Source organism: Mustela lutreola, chromosome X (genome assembly GCF_030435805.1).
Source record: "Mustela lutreola isolate mMusLut2 chromosome X, mMusLut2.pri, whole genome shotgun sequence".
In the NCBI taxonomy this organism is placed as follows: Eukaryota; Metazoa; Chordata; class Mammalia; order Carnivora; family Mustelidae; genus Mustela; species Mustela lutreola.
In genome coordinates, this window is record NC_081308.1 from 10,873,990 (window position 1) to 10,894,495 (window position 20,506).

General features: G+C 38.1%; 1 protein-coding gene across 1 annotated transcript in view; it reads right to left on the reverse strand.

Moving 5' to 3' along the window:
- Positions 1-3,959: 3,959 nt before the first annotated feature.
- Positions 3,960-20,506, reverse strand: part of FANCB (FA complementation group B) — a 39,549-nt gene continuing 23,002 nt past the window's right edge. Inside the window, exons 5-9 of the mRNA XM_059158085.1 lie at positions 19,179-19,307; positions 16,534-16,697; positions 15,449-15,906; positions 15,093-15,330; positions 3,960-14,565 (exon numbers count right to left, since the gene is read on the reverse strand). Of these exons, the coding sequence (XP_059014068.1) occupies positions 14,154-14,565; positions 15,093-15,330; positions 15,449-15,906; positions 16,534-16,697; positions 19,179-19,307 (1,401 nt within the window). The 3' untranslated portion in view covers positions 3,960-14,153. The remainder of the gene's footprint in view (positions 14,566-15,092; positions 15,331-15,448; positions 15,907-16,533; positions 16,698-19,178; positions 19,308-20,506) is intronic.

Here is a 20,506-nt window from a genome sequence, read left to right on the forward strand (position 1 = left end):
AGGATCCTATAATATGAATATTACTTTGCTTAAAGTTGTTTTATAGTCCCATAGGCTTTTTTCATTCTTTTCTCTTTTTTCTCTGCTGACTGGATAATTTCAAATGGTGTATCTTCTAATTCACTGATTTTTCCCCCCTTTTGCTTGAGCATGCTACTGAAGCTTTCTTTTCCATTTCTAAAATTTCAGTCATTTTATTCCTCTGCAAAATTTATTTGGTCTTTTTAGTGCTTTATCTCTTTGTTGAACTTCCCATTTTGTTACTTTATTGTTTTCCTGATTTTTTAAAAATTTCTAAGTTCTTCTGTAACTCTCTGAGCTCCTTTAGAACAATTATTTTGAATTCTTTGGAAATTTATGGCTCTCCATTTCTTTGGGATAAGTTACTGAAATCTTATTGTGTACTTGGTGTTGTCATGTTTCCCTGACTCACAGCAATCCATGTAGCCTTGTGGTATGTTGTCCGCACATTTGAAACAATCACTTCTTCCAGACTTTATGAATTGACTTTTGTTAAGAAAAACCTTTGCCTGTGGGTCAGGACACGTTGGAGCATGTTGTGGCTCTTGGTCTAGTGGTATGGGACTCCAAGTTGGGGGCATGTGGTACCTCTGGGTCTGGGGGTGTGTGTGCTGTCTTATCAGCTCAGGCAGCTGTTTTCCACAATGATAACTGTATGATCCTTTGCAGTAAGATATGCAAGGTGTCTGTGATGGCTGCAATGGGTGTTGGGGTAGAACCTTCAGGTCCAGAGGCAAGGGACCAGAGCTGACGGTGTGCACATGCTCAGCTGTGGGAAATGGCTACAGGTGCCTGTTTGGTGGCAGGGGCCAGTTGCTAGCATTTAAGCACTGGCAAGGGCCAAGGCCAATTTCAGAGGCCAGGGCCTACTGTGGACACAGAAGCATCTGTAGGTTCCCAGGGTGTTTAGCATACCCTTGCATAACTGCGGGGGCTAGCCAAATGTACACGCATGGCAGCAAGGTCAAGTAAAAGGAATTAGGGCCACTAACGTGCACGCATACATCTACAGGGGCTGGCTGCAGGCATATATGTTGATATAGGCCTGTGACAGGGTCAGGCCCAGCCCAGGCACCCAAGCAGCTTTGAGGCTCTTGATGTGCACTCATGCTACTATAGGAACTAGTCCTAGACAAACACACACACAGAAGTGAGGATCAGAGATAGGAGTTTAAGCAAGCAACATACAAGTGAACAACTACAGGGGCTAGCCACTAGTGCATGAGGTGGTGTAGGCCTATGACAGGGGTTGGGACCAGCTCCTGGCACACAAGCAGCTGTTGCTGTGCAAGCATATGGCTGCAGGGGTTAGCTGTGGGAATGTCAACTGTGCGCAATGAGCAGTGGAAAGTGGTGATAGAAATGAGGTCGGCAGCATGCAGGTGAAGGGCAGCTGTATTGCTGAAGCTTCTTAAGTGGACTCCTGAGCTCTTTTGGAGCTATTTTCACTTGCGGATAGCTGTCCAGTTGTTGTTCTTTCTGTGGGGATGGAGACTTTGGTATCCTACTCCACCATCTTGGTGATGTCATCTTATTGTTAGGCATTTAAGTTCTACAAATGATTTCAACTCAAGAATGACAATTATTGTTTTACACAATATTTATTCATATATAATTTGCTCATTGTATCTTTTCCTATGGTCTTCATTCCTTCCCACATTTTTGTTTCTATATAGTTTCATTTTGGTCCTGCCTGAAGAAATCCGTTTAATATTTTTTTTAGTATAGGCCTGCTAGCAATAAATTCTCTATGTCTTTATCTTCATTTTTGAAGCACATTTTTGCTACACATAGAATTCTAGACTCAGTTATTTTTTATAAGCAGTTTAAAAATGAAATTCCATTGCTTTCTGGTTTCAATTGTTTCAGCTGGCTGCCAGTTATACTGTTGTTCTGCTCTTAACTACTGTTAAGATTTTCTAATTGACTTTATCTTTGCTTATCAGCTATTATTCCACAATTCACATGTGGTTTCCTACTTTTTTTCCCCCTATCTGGAGTTTTTGAGTTTCTTGAATCTCTTGGTTGATATCTTTTCATCAGTTTGGAATAGATTCTCAGGTCTTTTAATAATGCATTTGTCCCAATCTCTCTTTTTCTTCTTGGAATTCAATTACATGAATTTGAGTATGTTTCATCTGTCTCTCTTCTTTTTTCCACCTTTTTTCCTCTGCTCAGTCTGAGCATTTTCTATTGGCCCATAACCCAGTTCACTAATTCCACACCCTGCTATGTCCCCTCTATTGCTAAACTCATACTTCTTAAAATTTCAGATACTGCATTTTTCAGTTCTAATCTATTTGATTATAGATTCCAGTTGTCTTACATTTTCCATCCTTTCATGTATTTTGTCTTTTTCCTGTACTTTGAGTATAGAGTTCTTAGCAGCTAACTTCAGTATCAGCAACACCTGTGGATCTGTATCTTTTTTTTCTTAATTACTATACAGTCTTGCCTCTTTGCTTATGTAGATATTATTTTATTGTGTGGCAGATAGTATGTATAGAAGAACCACAGAAGTTCCATGGAAAAGGTTTCCCTTTTATTTCATTAGGCAGTTAGGTTGAGTAGTTAATCAGCTCAATACAGTTGGAAATTGAGCTTGATCAGAGACCGGTTACAAATTTAGTAAGATTCAATCTACTTCTGGTCTGTTCTTGTTCGTAGATTCTGGAAGTACAGATCTCAGCCCTAGAAGAGATGGTTCTGACCTTCGGAACTTTATAGCTTAGCCCTTTAAGCTTCCTAGTTCGTTCAACTTCAAAACTTGGCAAATGTCTTGAAGGGGAAACCAGCCATGTCTTTGAAGCAAAGCCCCTCCCTGGAAGCAGTGTACAATTGAAAGAGATTTCAGTCTTCCTTTTAGAAGTTTTTGTGCTGGCTGCCCTCTTTCTTGTGTAGCCACAGAACTATGAAAATATCACATAATCAAAATTATGTGCGTTTAACCCTCCTTAATGTTTCAATTCATCACTATAGCACTATGCAACTCCAAAAAGACTGCTGACTTCTCTGTCCCCAAGCAGAACCCCTTTGCCTAGACCAAGCCTGATCCACAGGTAAACAAAAGGCTGGAAATATCAAGTCACTTTGAACCAACTTCCCCTTTTCTGTATTTTTAATCTATCCAGTCCTTGTTTCCACAGCTTTCTGCAACCTTTAAAATGTGATCTTTGTAATGTATCCAGTTTTGCCTAACAGGAGAGTGGGCCTGTGGCAACCTATTTCATTTCACTGTTACATGAAAGTCCAGTTTTTTCAATGCTATTTTACTTTGTGTTTTGCCCACTGTGTGAAGTTGCACATGTTGTTAAATGTTTATTTGCATTTCCTTTTCTATTAATTTCATTTTAAAGTTTCTTTGTTCCCTTTTCTATTGATGTCTTTTCTTATCATTTTTCAAGACATTTCCTCTGTATTATGAATATTCATCTTTGAGAAATGTCACAAATAATGTTTTTCCACTGCTGTCTTTTGACTTTTTTTTTTTTGAAATAAAGATGTTTTGACTTTCTTTTAATGTGAACAAATTTTAGGGCTTCTGATTTTTGTGGAATACATTGATAAGTCTTCTCCCACTCCAGGTTAACCTGGAAGGCATCCCTTGCTTTTCATACAACTTGCTTTTGTTTTCTTTCTTTATGCTTAAAACTTCGATCTGTATCAAATTAATCCTGGTAATAGGCTCATTCTCCCCTTTCACAGGTGGCTACTTGGATTTCCTAAGACCATATTTTCCTCACTGAAGTGGAATGTCATTAGTATATCCTTACCTGGCAAAACAAAAAGTTGACAAATCTATGCTGATCACTGCCATTTCTAAAATTACACCTGCTTACGTGATCAAAGTCTAGAACCACTGATTGAAGAATCTCAATGTAACATGGGAACATGGAAATCCTCCCCTCTACCACATACACACACAAACACACTCCTGGTTGGCTCTTCACTTAAATTTCTTACAACTACATTTCATTTATTTATGTTTTCTTTTTTAAAAAATTACACTAATATTAGTTAAGTACCAATTACATGCATAGTACTACGCTAGACAGGATATAAAGTTGATTGAGACAGAAAATGGACTTTGCCCGTAAGGAAGTTAAGAGTATGAGGTTTTACATTTTGGAGCTAACAGCCCTGATTTCAAACTGGAGTTAAGCACAGTACCTGCCTATAATTACTTAGTGATTAAATTATAATTACAGTCGCTGGAAAGAAATATAGTATACTACAAAATTGTATACAGGGGGACTTGACCTGGTCCTGGAGAGTTAGAGTTCATGAAGAAGCAAATTAAGAACTGAGATCTGCAGGGTGACTGAACGTGAGGTGAAGGAGAGTAAGACTGAAGAGAAAGCAGCACAGGTAATAGGAAAAGCACATGCGCAGTTTGAGGTAGAAAGCCAAATGCTGTGTTTGAAGAAACGATAGGACGTCAGTGATTAGTGTCCACAGGAACAGAAGGAGAATCCTAGCTAAGTGCATGAGGTAGGCTAGATACACCATATTCCTAACATGCCACATAGAAATTCTGAGTTTATTCTAAAAGTAACATGGGAAGCTACTGAATGAACACTGAAAGAATGGAAAGGTGATGAGGGGCTTTTCTGATCAGATTTGTACTTTGACAATTGTTTACTGTTTGGAGAACAGGATTGGAAGGAAACAAGAGTAAAACCCTGGAGTCAAGTTGGAAAGCGCTGAAATAATCCAGGTGAGAAATAATGGTAGCATGGAATGAAGGGGTAGCAATGAAAATGGAGGGGAAAAACTTAGTAAAATTAAGATTTAGGAAGACGGACTGACCAAATCTTTATCACCAACAACCATCTGCCTTTACTCCTATACAAACATCTTGCTATTTTTTCATGGCCTTCACAATGACCGATCCACCTTCCTCCAAAGTACCCATGATTTTTTTTTTTTAATTTTAAAACAAATGTAATGGATAATAAGTCTGGTATTAGTTTCTTAGAGCTGCCAAAACAAGATGTCACAAACCGAGTGGCTTAGAACAGAACATATTGTTTCACAGTTCTGGAAGTTAGAAGTCTGTAATCAAGTAGTAGGCAGGCTCATGCTCCCTCTAAAATCTGTAGAGGAGTCCTTAGCTTCTGATGGTTCACTGACAATCCTTGGAAGCCCCTGGCTTGCAGTTACATAAATCCAATCTCTGCCTATGTTGTCACACTGCATTCTTCCTATGTCTTCACATCTTGCAAGTTATAGACACCAGTTATACTGGATTAGGGACCCACCCTACTACGATCTCATCTCAACTTAACTAATCATGTCTGCAATGTGACTGCAGATGTGAAAACAAAGTCACACTCTATGGTATCAGGATGGGAGGGGAGTTAGAACGTCAATGTATCTTTTTGGGGAACACAAATTCAAGCTTTAACAAATGTTTATATAAAAACGTTTAAGTAGTAGTAAATAGTGAAATGTCTCCTTCTCATAACCCAGGCCTAAGCCAATCCATACAGGGTATTCAAATGGCCATAGACCATTGTGGGACTGAATGTGTGACTAAAGTGGGCAGTAAGTCACGAGGCAAGATTTCCCTTTCGAAAAGAAGGTTCCTTGCTCTCTGTAAGTTCTTTCTGGATAGAGTGATGTGCAGATGTATACTCTGGAAGTCTTGCAGCCTTTCTGTACTGTGTGGGGAGCCAACCTTAGAACAAAGATGAGACATCCCTGATATCCTGCTGACCTGCTAAACCAAATCAACTCAAGCCTGCATACCACCCACCAGTTATAACCAGGACATCTCTTTCACTGGTAAATTTGGTTTGAGTTGGGTATTCTTTCACTATAAGTCCTAATGAATAAGGGGTGCCCTTAGGCACTGTACAATCATCATCTTTCCATTGTTCAGTGTTCAGGGTAATTTTCACTATTAGGAATTAAAGAGAAGATATCCTTCCACAATGATTATGGACCTCAGGCATGGAAGATAATCTAAATTGGAAAATGTCAAAGAAGAAAGTAAGAGTCTTATGTATCCTTTGGTTTTCGCTTCATCATCAAAGATGCTGGAACACAGATAAGGTAAGGCAATACTTCTGCGCAGAATTTATATCAATGGAAGCACAATGCCAGCAGAGAGAGATCACTTTGTATTTAACCACTCAAAAAAACACAACAGACTGTGAGAACATATGGAATAACAACAACACTGTATTTTGAAAACTTGAATTTTCCCCAACATACAAGCCTTGACTTTGACAATAAGATAGAGTGGCTTATCACCCTCCACCACGAGTGACGTCCATGAATCAGCAGCATCAACATCATCTCTGTGCTCGTTAGACCTGTAGCGTCAGGCCCCACCCTAGACCTGCTGAACCCCAATGCAGAGTTGAACAAGATCCCCAGGTGACTTATATGTACACTAAAGCTTGAGAAACAATGGGTTATTACATTGTTAAGAGAAAGATGCACTGACAAAGAAAAATCTGTGAAGATATGCCCCCTGAAATGGTCAAGTTAATTCACTGCTTCCAGTAAAGTGGTAGCTCTCAACCCTGGATTTACATCACAATCACCTGGACTTTTACACCTTTGCCAAGGCCCAAGGCAGAACCTAGAACAACTGGATCAGAATCTTTGGGGCGGGGCATAGGATCAGCAAATTGCTCCACGAAGTCCTCAGGAGATTCCTACGTATAATAACTGCTGAGAATTATCAGTGTGGAGCAAAGGCAGAGGAGAGGAGGAGGGAGATTTAATGTTTAATGGGCACAGTTTCAGTTTTGCAATATCAAAAACTTCTAGAGATCTGTTGCACAACAATGTGCATATACTTAACACTACTAAACTGTACAATTAAAAGTGATTAAGACCATAAATTTAATGTTATTGTTTACTGCAATAAAATAGATAAAATCATTCAGATAATCAATTTAAGGAAACTATTTGCTTTAACCTACATGGATATATTATTTTAATTTTCAGAACAAACTTGTTTTGTTCCTTTTGTTTCTAAAAGGGTTTTGGAGTGGTGCCTGGGTAGCTTAGTCAGTTAAGCAACCAACTCTTGATTTCAATTCAGGTCATGATCTCCAGGTTGTGGGATCGAGCCCTACCTGGGGCTCTGCACTCAGTGGGGAGTCTGCTTGAGATTCTCTCTCCTCTTCCTTTCCCCCATTCACCGCCCCCCGCCCCACTAGCGCTCACTCCCGCTCTCTCATTCAAATAAATAAATAAATAAATAAATCTTTAAAAAAATTAAAATAAAAAACGGTTTGGGATATAATTATTTTATGGGTTCACCGATAAGGCCAGTTTTTCAATCAATAAGAATTTCGAAACTGCATGATTTAAGTTACTTTAGACCCCTTTGCACTGAACCAAGTGCTCTGGTTTGAACTTCTTCACATATACGTTTCTCTCTGCACCTTCCTTTATGGGGTATGAACAGGTCTAGCAGATGATCCCTGATTCAGGCAAAATTCTGTTATGTTACAACAACACTTTAATCCACAGCTACCTCCAACATGAACACCTTCAGTTTTTAATCAGATTCCCAAAAGTCCTGCTCCCCTAAACTAAGAACTCTTGCTCTCAGACGGTGCCCCTCAAGGGCACACTGCCTTACAGGGCTATTCCCATGGAACCCTGGGTATACTTGTAGGAATTATCTCAGTGTAACATGCGACTCTATGTCACTGTCCCTCCAATTAAGTTTGCAAGCTCTTTAAAACCTAAAAAGGCTGGGGCGCCTAGGTGGCTCAGTGGGTTAAGCCACTGCCTTCGGCTCAGGTCATGATCCCAGGGTCCTGGGATCGAGTCCCGCATCGGGCTCTCTGCTCAGCCTCTCTCTCTCTCTCTCTCTCTCTCTCTCTGCCTGCCTGTCTACTTGTGATTTCTCTCTGTCAAATAAATAAATAAAATCTTTGAAAAAAAAAACAAACCTAAAAAGGTTTCGTGTTCATCTTTATATACTCAGCACCTGCTTATACACCTGGGCATGACAATGTATTCAATAAAAATGTCAATAAACACATGACTGAATGAAAATCTCTATATCCTCTTCCACTTCATACACCACTGATATTTTGAAAGAGGTGAAATGTTTTCTAATTGGCACATCATTTGGAAGGATTAAAGCATGGCAACAATTAAAAAAGAAAATAGAATCCCACTCCTTTTCTTCTTAAGTGATGTAGTAGTCATACGGAACAAAGACCTAAGTTTTCTAGGCTAGAAAGCTTACAACTTTTCCTGCAATTCCACTCTCCACCACAGTGATTCCCTGCCAACAATAAACAGAGAATTTTAAGACCTTCTAGAGATAGCTCAAAAAGAAGTTACTTACGGATTATTTAAAGAACTGACACTTTCACTTAAGGAACCCCCAAATATGACGGAGCAATGGTAAATTGCAATATTTCTGGAGAGCGATGGTTCTAACAAAGACAACTGAAAGGAACTAGGAAAGAGAGACTCGGGTATTAGATATAATTGGAGGGAAGCAGCCAAAAGATAAAACTCAGCGAGGGCCATCAATTAACTCTAAGAACTTGTCCATCACAGGACTGAAGATAACATGGACCACATTTTGCCTGATATTTCAATTATATGAACAAATTTATATTTTTGTTGTATTGTGCATTTCTTATAATCTTTTCTTCCTCAGAGATAATTTCAATGTGATCTTCAAATCTTTTTTTTAACAATAGTTGTGTTTTGTTCATATAAAACTGTCAGAGGACATGGCACTGTTCTATTACAAACTGACTTTATAAACCATATAAGTTAGAATTATTTTTCCTACTATTTATAGTTGCAGGCTAATTCTTTTCCCTTCCAGGTGACACCAGCTATAGGAAACACCAGACCATCTGCACACCAAACCCCACCTCCCCTATTCTGGCTCGACACATGTACTACCTGTTCACTTTCTCTGAGAATTTTGCAGATTATCAAGAATACATTTGGTCCTGGCTCCCTTCAGGTACTATTGCCTGCCCCAACTCCCAAAGATTTTACACATTTACCAGAATCTTTCAAGTGTGAGAGCATATTTGTTTCCTGTTGGGATAACTGATAAGAGGATTTTATTATTGCACTTGGCATAAATAAATTACGTAGTAATTCTAAACCTTAAAACATTTCATTGGGCTTACAAAAACTACACTAAAAATTCACATGGTTTTGTTGTTGTTGTTATGAGGTTGAAATGAATGATGTTAGAAAGGGTTATCTTCTGTTCCTTAGCATATGTTAAAAGGCAACTGTTCATGTTCTAGTACATTTATTTGTTACCTTTGAAAAAGGTACAAGCTCTAAATTAGTAATGCTGTGCATCTATTTGGTATAGTAGTACTACTCTGTTTCCAAAACAGTCCTATCATATCAAATCTGTTTTTCCTAGCACAAAGACTCTTAGAAAGTCAAAATTGATGAAGACTATTCTCTTCCTACTGGAGAGGATACAGCTAGGATTATAAACACACTAGATATGGTCCTTACATGTATAATCTTACCTTCTTGTCCACTACAGTTCAATTAAAAGTTTTCTACAAATTAAAAATAAAAAGCAAAATTTGATTAAAATAAAACAGGAAACATGAACAAAGGTTAAATAATCTGACACAAATCTCTAATCCACTGAGGAAGGCATCATTGAGCAAGTGGCCTGGTGTAATACCAGAGGGAAGCTCAGCTAAGGAAGAGAGAAAAGATAAACAATTTTTTAAAAATTAAAGCCTATCTGAGTGAAATAAGTAAAGCAGAGAGAGAGTCGGTTATCATATGGTTTCACTTATTTGTGGAGCATAACAAATATCATGGAGAACAAGGGGAGTTAGAGAGGAGAAGGGAGTTGGGGGAGATTGGAAGGGGAGATGAATCACGAGAGACTATGGACTCTGAAAAACAATCTGAGAGGTTTGAAGGGGCGGGGGGTGGGAGGTTGGGGTACCAGGTGGTGGGTATTAGAGAGGGCACGGATTGCATGGAGCACTGGGTGTGGTGAAAAAAATAGTGAATACTGTTTTTCTGAAAGTAAATAAATCAATTTAATAAAAAAAAATTAAAGCCTATCTCAGATATAAACTACTATCAGGTACAGACCAAAATGAGTTAAACTAAAAAAAATCGAAAAGGAAGGCCAGGGAGCCACTGCCCAGAAAGGAAAGGAATAGGAAGCTCTTTCCCACTCTTCTTTCAGCAAGCCCAAGCATCCTGTTGCTGCAGTAACCTGTTCCTGTCCTGGGAGTCCACAGGTCCAACAGTCAATTCTGTTCTCTGGCATTCTTTTCCCCATGTCTAGCAGCGAGAAATGTTTTCAAGTGCAGTTAACCAAAACCTTGATTTGTGTTAGAGGGGATTTTTTTTTTCTGAAGTAATAAGTGGTCCCAGGAAAGGGTGGGATTTAGGTTTGATTCAGCAGCACAATAAAACAATTTTGCAGGCTGTAATATCAGATTAATTCTAAGCCTAATTTCCTGTGATTTTTAAATTAGGGCCACCCACTTCCCCACAGGACTGAAAAGCTGCTTCCTCTCCCAAAACCCAAATTGTTTTAGGCCCTCAGTTCAATTAGGCCTAATTTAGGTCTTGAGCTCACCCCAGAGCAGTCACAGTTGCCAGGCAAATATCTTACATTAACTGGCTTATACTCTTCAGGACTAACCTCTGCAACTGGGGGTAGGGTCTACTTTCCCAGTCAGATGAGCTGTAGAAAGAAGTTTCTTGCACAAAATGAGAGTTCCGATACAAGAAAAGGAAGAAATCAATGTGGAAAAGGCAATCAACAGTGCACCTTACACTTCCTTCCCATTCCTGACTGACTGACTGGACATCTAGTGCTAAATGTTCTAGCTGGTTACTAATGGCATGATTTACCGGCCCGTAACACCGCTTGTACTTCTGCGGTAAGTGACAGCTGCTGTGAGGACTTGGATAACTAAAGATAAAGCTTAAGATGCTAGGGGCGCTGGGTGGCTCAGTGGGTTAAGCCTCTGCCTTCGGCTCAGGTCATGATCTCAGGATCCTGGGATTGAGTCTCTGCTTGGCAGAGAGCCTACTTCCTCCTCTCCCTCTTTGCCTGCCTCTCTGCCTACTTGTGATCTCTCTCTATCAAATAAATAAATAAAAATAAAATCTTTTAAAAAAAAAAAAGCTCAGATGCTAAATAATTTGCCTAGCAGAACTCAGGACCATTACATTGGTTTTGATTATGCACAAAAAATGGGGCCAGTGAGGGCAGAGTAGGTTTCTGACTTTCTGCCCTTATGACCACTCACTGTCTGATAATGCCTGTTACCCTACTCAATAAAAAGGCAAGTCAGGATTATTGAAAGAAGATCCCAGAAAGGGGCCGGACCAATGGCACAGTGAAGATATTCAACATGGCAGGATTTTATAGGAGAGGGTTATTTTGCTGAGGCAGAAAGCAACTCAAGTAACAGATCCAGGCAACTCAAAAAGGGAAAACAGAACGAACCAAAGGATTCAATTAAATACAGTTTCTGGATCAGCATTCTTTCTGTTACACCATACTGGCTCTGGAAGCAGAAGCCTAACTTTGTCCAGATGGGGTTACCTAAGGAATAGTTTTCACTCTCAAATTCTTAGAATGGAAAATAATGTTCCGCAAGTTTGAATATAAGGAAGAGAAAGGATACCTCTCAATATTTGGAACTGTCCAAGTTTTAGGCAAGAGAGAAAGCATCACATAGGTTCCTAATCTGGACAGCTGACTCTGCCTTTATCAGAAAGAGCAGGAAGAGAAGTAAGTTCATTAGATCTCTTTTAAATCTGTGAAAACTGAGTATATATAGTATAAAGAGATGTTATCAGGACAATAAAAGATTCACTTATATAGTTTTAGAATTCTAAAAGGATCTGCTCATTTTGAAAATCTTTATAACAAGGGTATATAGCATTAACTTGCTTGCGTGAACCCTCTTAATTTGGTCTAACATTTTGTTCATACTGGAGACAATACTAGTAATTACACTTTATGGGCTGCTGTACGGGTGGAGCCATACGTATGTATGGGTATGGACATTTGCATGTATGTGTGTCTCAAGCTTACTACTGTCTGGCATATAGTTGAAATTAATAAATGTTACATTTCTTCCTCCACCCTCGACCTACTCACCGAACAGAATAACATCATACCTAAGCTGGCTTGCATGCATTCCTTAGTTAAGAGATCAGGGGGACAACAGAAAGTTTTGTGTCCGAAAACTGTGATGTGCTCTTGTTCTAAAACAACTCATTTTCACTTGAGTGTGGATTTGGGAGAAGCATGTTTTTGAGGGGAAACTCAGAATCACGATGAGGACAGTGGTCAGAGGAATGTGCCTACGGGTACGCGCAAACACTACTGAATCACGAGAGAGTGGCAAGGGCAACATTCCCTCAAACTTTGGCTGTTCTTGTTGGTAGTAAACAGGAAAAATATACCGGAGTACAAAACTCACTTGCAAAGAGGTTATTTGCTGTATATAGATGACTACTTTTTGGTTGCTTTTATAGATAAAAAATCAGCAACATACTTTTTTGTGTTATCCTAACTTTCCTACAGATAAACTATTACAATTAAGTTTTGTGTACTTTTTGACAACCTCCATTTTTCAATTTAGTTCCTATATTTCATACATGGTTGTTGTTTCAGAATATGTCACAGGTGGTTTCAATGTACCTACTGACACATACTGCTTCCAGATCTCCATAATTAATCCTGAAATTATACCATTTCCAGAAAGTCTGAAATCTTTTCTGTTGACGTTTCAAAGAACTAGAGCTATAAGGTTCTATCTCCATCTATAATGGACTACTAAAACAAGAGGTAGCATATTATAAAGACAATCATAAAAAGCAAGACAGGAAAATAATAACCTATATTTCCTAAACCCCATCTGCAACACCAGATCATTAAGTATGAGCATTTTGAAGGCATGGCGGGAATCAGCACTTCAGAGCTGTGAGCATGAAATGCCACTTTCTATAATTATCTGTTTCTTTCAACTCAGATCAAAACTTCCATCTCACTTAAGGATTTTAGAGCAAAAATAATCAGAAACATTCCTCTTGGACCTATCCTTTTGTGTCTTCCCCTCTACTGATACCCTCTTATAACTCCAGCATTCTTATTTTTCAAAAAAAAGAATAGGTTACATTTTTACCCCTTTGAAATATTTCACTGGACCCCTTAACAATCACTTTTTAACTGTTAAGTGAATTTCCACTTATTTTTAAATTTCTCAGTCTCTAAGGAGCATCAGATTCTTTAAGTTATTTTAGTTAGAATTCTATATTTTAGCTTTGCCCAGAGTTGAAATTACAAATGGCTTAAAGGCATTTTCATTTTTTTTCAAATAGCGGCCCATGTGGTATGCTTAGCTTTTTGAAAGAAATGTGCTTTTCAGAGAAATGCCCTAAAACTTTCATATTCCTATAGACTTACACAATTTCAGAGAAGCTCTCTAACAAAATTTAAGTTACCAAGGGGTTCAAAGATTTTCATTTTAACGGTCTCACCCACTCTGCAATTTCAATTTCCACAGGAGCTTGGTGTTTACAGAAACTTGTGAATCCTTCTAACCTTGTTTATCTGTTTGAAGCTAATTTTTATATGCTAGGTTTTTACTAAACAGGACACAATAAAAGGACTATTTAAGTTGTTTGAAGATTTAGACCAAAGTACTGTTAGATCACTTCTGCCTTCACTCAAGTGGTAACTCTAAGGCAGGACTTCTCAACCTTGGCATTACTGGCATTTTGGGTAGGATCCTTCTTTGCTCTGGGAGCTTCCCAGGGCCCAGTAGAATATTTAGCAGCATCCCTGGTCTCCAACTACTAGATGCGAATAGCACCCCAACCTCACCCTCCCTACCCCCAATTACTTCTCACGACCCAAAACAAATGTCTCCAGATCCCGCCAAATGCCCCTGGGTAGGGAGAGTGGAAAGAAGAAAGCAAAATGGCCCCAGTTGAGAACTGCTGCACTGAGGCATGCTATTTCTTGCATCAGTACCTACAATTCTACAGGCCTCAATCTTTATTTTTGCAGAGGAGGCATATAATGTAAAATGAAAACAAATTTGGAACCAAAATGTCCTGATAGAGAAAACATATTTTAAAATATAATCAAATTAAGACTATAATTATAAACCAGCCAGTTTCTGTGCAGCAAGGTCTGATCTCAGCTGAACCTCAGCTAACTTCAAAGTCATTTCTCTATAAAGGGCACCACTCACTTTTAGGTCTGTCCCCAACGTTCGCTTCTTTTCTCTCTGTAGTTCTTTTCTGTAGGGATGGACGTTTTCCTCTCTGTCTGATAAAGCCGCCACACCACTACTCTTTTCTTTGCTTGCTTCACAACTTTGCACCAAGTTGTTTTCAACCTTAACTAAGGCAGAAGAAAGAGAACGATGGGTAACCAATTCCTTCTCCAAAGTTAACGCCAAGTGATTAATTAGGAAATCGACACTTCCAAATTTTAGATTTTTGAAGAAACAGTTTATAGGGAGAGCTCTGATGAGATTATGAAGGCACTGGAACAAAACTGTTTGATTCCTGGAATAAAAAACCAAACACAATATTACAAAACTTGGGACAGCATGTAGCAGTTGTATACAACTTACTGTAGTAATTAATACTCATTTATAAATACTCTCATGATGAATAGAACCAATAATGCCTGCATGAGAACTCTGACATAATTCAGTCTGTAGCAATCAAATATACATATCCTATACCAAGTCAGTTAATGTTTATCACTTGCTTCCTGATTATTTTTTTTCTCTGAGTAATAAGATTAATATTAGGTTTTTTAAAATGTCACTGAAGGGGAAAGGTAAGTGGAAATCATCTTAAAAGAACTACCAGGCCCTAATCAACCAAAAAAAAAAAAAAAGCCAAAAACAAACATCAGGATAAAACAGCTTTAGTTTCCACATGAGGCCACCTGTCTACTGAGGCTATACCAGGCAATGACCTGGACATGTCCCACAATGACAAAGATCTCTACTGTGGAAATGGCTCTTGGACCACACGGATATGCACTAACTTCTCTGGATGTATTCCAATTTGGTATGCATTACCTGGAATAGATGATTAAAATCCCTTCAAATGGTGTTTTTTGTTTCCACTGGAAGAGTGTCCCATAGAAACTCCCTGGCATCTTGCAAAAGCAAATTTCTGGAAATTCTTTGATATCTTCACATTTCATGTATTCCTGGAGCCACGTCTTCATTGAATTCAGAGAATAGTTGGATGATGTGATTTGAAAACAAGTTTTTTTAAACACTGTGAGAAGTGCAAACAGATCTTCCATGTGTTCTACAAGGAAAACACGTCACAAGCTCTGTCATTGAACTGTCCATTATCACATAAAAAGAGTTCTTAAAATTTTCTAATTCAATTAGACATATGATTAAGAAGTACCAACAAAAATTACCTATAGGTTTCTTCTTTGGAAATATCAGCAGGTATTGCCTACTTGAAAGGTCTTCTAGGCTTAAAAAAAGTCTGCCACACTGAATGTAACGAGCTTCAGAAGAGTTACCGTTTTCCCTCTCCCTAATTTGTAGCAGCACAGTACAACAAAAACTACCGAACACTAAAAGTGGTGAAAGAGATGTTACAGCAGTAATGACCTGTACACACTCTTTCTCAGATGACTGTTCACAAACAAAGCTTTCCTCTTCCTTTTCCTCTTCCTCTCCCTCTTCCTCCTCACTGTCAACAGTCAACTTGATCCTTTTTGCATGTGATCCTGTTTCACATGGCAGTGAGCATGGTACTGGGAAAAAATCCCTACTCAATTTGATCACCCTATTTTGACACTTAATAAGCCGACAGCTGAAGCTATGAGCTTGATCCAATAACAGTGATAAAGCCACATGATTCAGGGACCTGTAAAAAATCCAGAGTTGAGTTGAGTCTAAAAGCTCATTCTTTAAAATCAAAAAGATCATTAAATGTTACACAAACAATAACAAAATTTCTCTCTTTTCCTAGGAAACATTGTAAAACTATATCAGAAAATCAAGTATATAAACCAAACACATTTTTAAAGATCCTGCAATAGCACTTTTCTTGAAATAGGAAAGTAGAAACACTGTAAATATGTTGAACTGTAGGAAAATAATTTTCTCAAGAGGAAGGAATGGTAAAATAATGCTGGATTTTATTTTTGAGGGAGGTTCCCCCTTTTCTTTTTAAACAAGAAAAAAAGTACTCATTTTTTAAGAGTTTATCTTGGTAATAGTTTAGAAGGCAAATAAATCTAAAGTAAAACCTGCATTCTATACTCCCCTAAATAATTTGAATAAAATCTGCTTTTTAATATAGAACACTGTGTATTCCTCAGCAATGATACTGTTTGGGATACAATATTGTGAAAATTAATTTCACCCGTTTCTATTTACTTTTTTTAATATGGCTAATTAGAGCATTTAAAATTACTTCTGCGGCTTATATTGTATTTCTGTTGGGTAGTGCTGTTCTAGACCATCAAGATAATGTTATCATGATACTTACAGCTTCAAAGATGGGGTATTCACTCCAACAACTAAGCTGTCATCTATTACACGATACCATATCTTCTCTACTAGCTGTTCTGAATCTTGAAAATTGTCTGGTATCTTTTCATCAAAGGTACAGACAGGATTTTCTTCTTGACCACAAAGAGTAAAAAGATGTGCCTTATAGAAAAATATGTTAAATAACTGATTACCAAAAATACTACCACATGTGGCAAAACTACAAAAATAATGTAAGTCACTTTGTAGTTAGGTCTTATAGCTTATGTATCTTAAACTAAACTGCCTTCTATAGTATTTTACATTGCAGATTATATATAAATCACTAAAACGAAATCTATACACGTTATATGTAATTAACTATCTACTCAGATCAGGAAGCATGGCCTGATTGGAAATAAGATGAGGTATCCAGGGGCGCCTGGGTGGCTCAGTGGTTTGGGCTGCTGCCTTCTGCTCGGGTCATGATCTCAGGGTCCTGGGATCGAGCCCCGCATCGGGCTCTCTGCTCCGCAGGAAGCCTGCTTCCCTCTCTCTCTCTCTCTCTCTCTCTGCCTGCCTCTCTGCCTACTTGGGATCTCTGTCTGTCAAATAAATAAATAAAATCTTAAAAAAAAAAAAAAGATGAGGTATCCAACACAGAGCCAGGAAAGACATAAACTTGGAATCCATTTCGAAAAAAAATATGACAGTTTGTGTCCCAGGCATGCTGAAAAAAATCCAATCATTATTAAAGTGACTTGTACTAAACCTAAAACTGTATAATTTTGTACAAATAAAACTGGTTCTCTTTGGACTGATGATCAATTACGGCTAAAATTGTATCCTTAAAGTCCAGGCCATACTCATTCATTTCCATGCACGGATGGATTTGTAGTAACAATTGAAATGGTGGGAGGAGGAGGAGTAATAATCATGATAATTCACAAAACTTACTGAATGCTTAGTATGTGTCAGGCACTGTTCTCAATGCCGTTCATGTTTCAACTTGCTTAACCTGTACAAAAAAACCCCTCTAGTACCCTAGGGTTGGTATTATTATCTACACTTTTCAGATAAGGAAAACAAGACACAAGGAAGCTAAGTACCTTGCCCAAAGTCACACAGCTAGCAAGTGGCAGAGCTGGGATTTGAACGAAAACAAACTGGTTCCAGAGCCCATGCTCTATCTTAACCACTACTCTGTATTGCTCCTCTAAGTGGGCAGCAATTACTGAAAAGATAAGAGCACTTACATTCTAGTGGACAAAACAACTTCCTAGGAATCTGATGCTTCAGCTGGTCACTGTGACCTGAGGCAGGCCTTTCATCTGAAACCTGGGGAAATTTTTGCTACCTGCCAGTATTGTTCTTAAAATTAAACACATAAACAGCCCCAAATGGTGCCTTGCAGACAGAAGTTTCAGTGCAGTAACTTCTAAACATTTCTTCCTCTTTTCTAATATTGGCAAAGTCAGGGAGTCTGGGTGGCTTAGTCGGTTAAGCATCCAACTCATGATTTTGGCTTAGGTCATGATCTCAGGGCTGTGAAATCAAGCCCCATGCTGGGCTATGCACTAGGCATGAGTCTGCTTAAGATTCTCTCCCACTCCCTTTGCCCTTCCTCTCTCTCTCCTGCTCAATAAAACTAATAACAACAATAATAATAATGTTGGCAAAAGAGTTGGGCTAAGTTAGTGAAGGGACAGGAGACTTCAAAAATGACTTTCATGAGCTTTCCCAAAAGACTGGAACTGTGACACAGAAAAGCAACATGATGTGCTTCTGTTATGATTCTTACATTAACGGAATCATATTTTGGACCCAAGTCCTCACATTGTTAAGACTGAAATACAGACACACGGGGTAGACTACTATGAAGGAAATCAGAGCTAGGCACTAAGCTCTTGACTTGAGGGAAAGAAACTTACCGGAGTAAGTCTCTCAATGCTAGCTTTTCTTGATTTAAATGTAACTTTGCTATGCTGTCTTTCTCTGTACGGAATTAATGTGCATAAATACTATTTTTTTTATGAAGTCAAGGGAGCTTTTGCTAACTTTCTACATTACTGTACTGATATAAGCAAATGCAAGGTACTTAAAGAGGTTCCTACCCTGACAACCACAAGGAAAATGAGAGTAAAATTATAAAAAGCAGAAATAAACACTAAAAAAGCAGAGCAATTTAGGGGCATTAACCAGAGGAATAAATACCCTTAGAAATGAACATTGCAACAGACAAAAAGAACAATTAGAATACTGATGAAATTATGTATTCATTAATGAAAGGCTGAATAATACTCTGCATATTCTGTTTAAGGAGTGAGAAAATACATAATTCACTTACGGGTAATTTCTATGCAAATCATACAAATAAAAAAGTTTAATAAAATCGTTTGAACAGGAGGATTTGTTCCCCAAGGTTCCCGATAACTGAGATTTTAATAGCCTACAGAATAATTAGCAAATTGGTAAAATATTAGCTCATTAATCAAATATTTTCAAGTCACAGAAGTCTAGCATTATAATGCCTGCCACTTTGCTTCTTGGATCATTGAATGGCATTTTCTAATATATCCAAATATTCCAATTAAAGCAACACTTCAATAGCTTGCAGATTTTTTAATTCATAAAATGATAAAATGGTCACGTGATTAATTTTACCTTCTCTGCACTTGATGTACTATCATCTTTCCCTTGAACCAGGTTTATTAAACTTTTGTAAGATTTTGAAATAATTTTTTCCTTAAGCAAGAGATGCTGCTGCAATTCCTGAATACAAGTGAAACCAACCTGTAAAGTAGAAAGAAAACCCATTGTCAGAGACATTTCAAATGAAATCTGACAATACCATTAATCCAGAAAGTACTTTCTCCAAATTTGCTTATTAAATTCATTTTTCTGTAGAAAAGCAGAGAATACTTCTCAGAGCAAAACTATTTTCTTCACAAATGTTAAGTAATTATAAAGGAAACGAACACGGCCAGAAACTGCAATAGAGTTTATGTACCCAACTGGGAGAATGCCAACATGTTAGCATGCATTTCCCCACTGAATTAAGTAATCAATCGATATAAATATGGATGCCTAATCAATAGGACTAAAAATCAAGGGCTACCAACACTCCTACCCCCACAGGTAAACTATTTTTCTTGTTGTTGAAATAGTTATTGCTTCAAAAGGCACAGACATCATTATGAGTAGAAATGGTCACTTTTGATACTATTTAATCCTGTTCATATAACATTTAGAGCAAATTTTAAAGATAACACATAGCTCCCAAACTGTCACAAGTTTATTTTTGTGCTAATAAACTCAGCATTAAGGTGGGCTCTTAACTACAGGAAACAAAGATTGGCTCTCAACTGGGCAGGGAGCAATCCATTGTTTTTACTACACCAGATCAAGAGATTTCACTACCAAGGACAAAACATTCATGAAATGTATTTTGCTACTGAAAATATAGTCATGTCACTGAACTAATACAAGCGATTTCATTTCAGATGGATATCTGAAACTGTTCAAGTATTAGTCCAGCTTTTAATCTAACATGATTTTCTAGATTGAAAACACAAAACACATCCTGTTTCTTAATCCCTTTCTTTCAAATTACAGTTTCAGTCAGGTAAATTCCTTTTCTTTTTATTGGTGAACAGAAGCATGAAAATGAAGACTGAATTATATCTTATCTCATTGCCCAAAACATGTAAAGTATCTAACTAGCATTTTAAAACTTCACCTGTTGACCTATTTCTGCGGGCTCCCCATTACTCACACTCATTCGCTGAGTAATTTATGACTTAGGGAAGGGAGCTGTACATATCAGAGGGGGAGAGCCAAATGGGAGAATCCTGGAGGGGCAGGGAGTAGAAGAGAGGAATATGTGGGCAAACTGACAGTGGAGGCACCCTCAAAAATAATCTGTGTTCTCTCTTCCCTACTCTCCTCAAAATACCCCCTGCCCCATTCCAGGACTGAACGGTGAATCACCA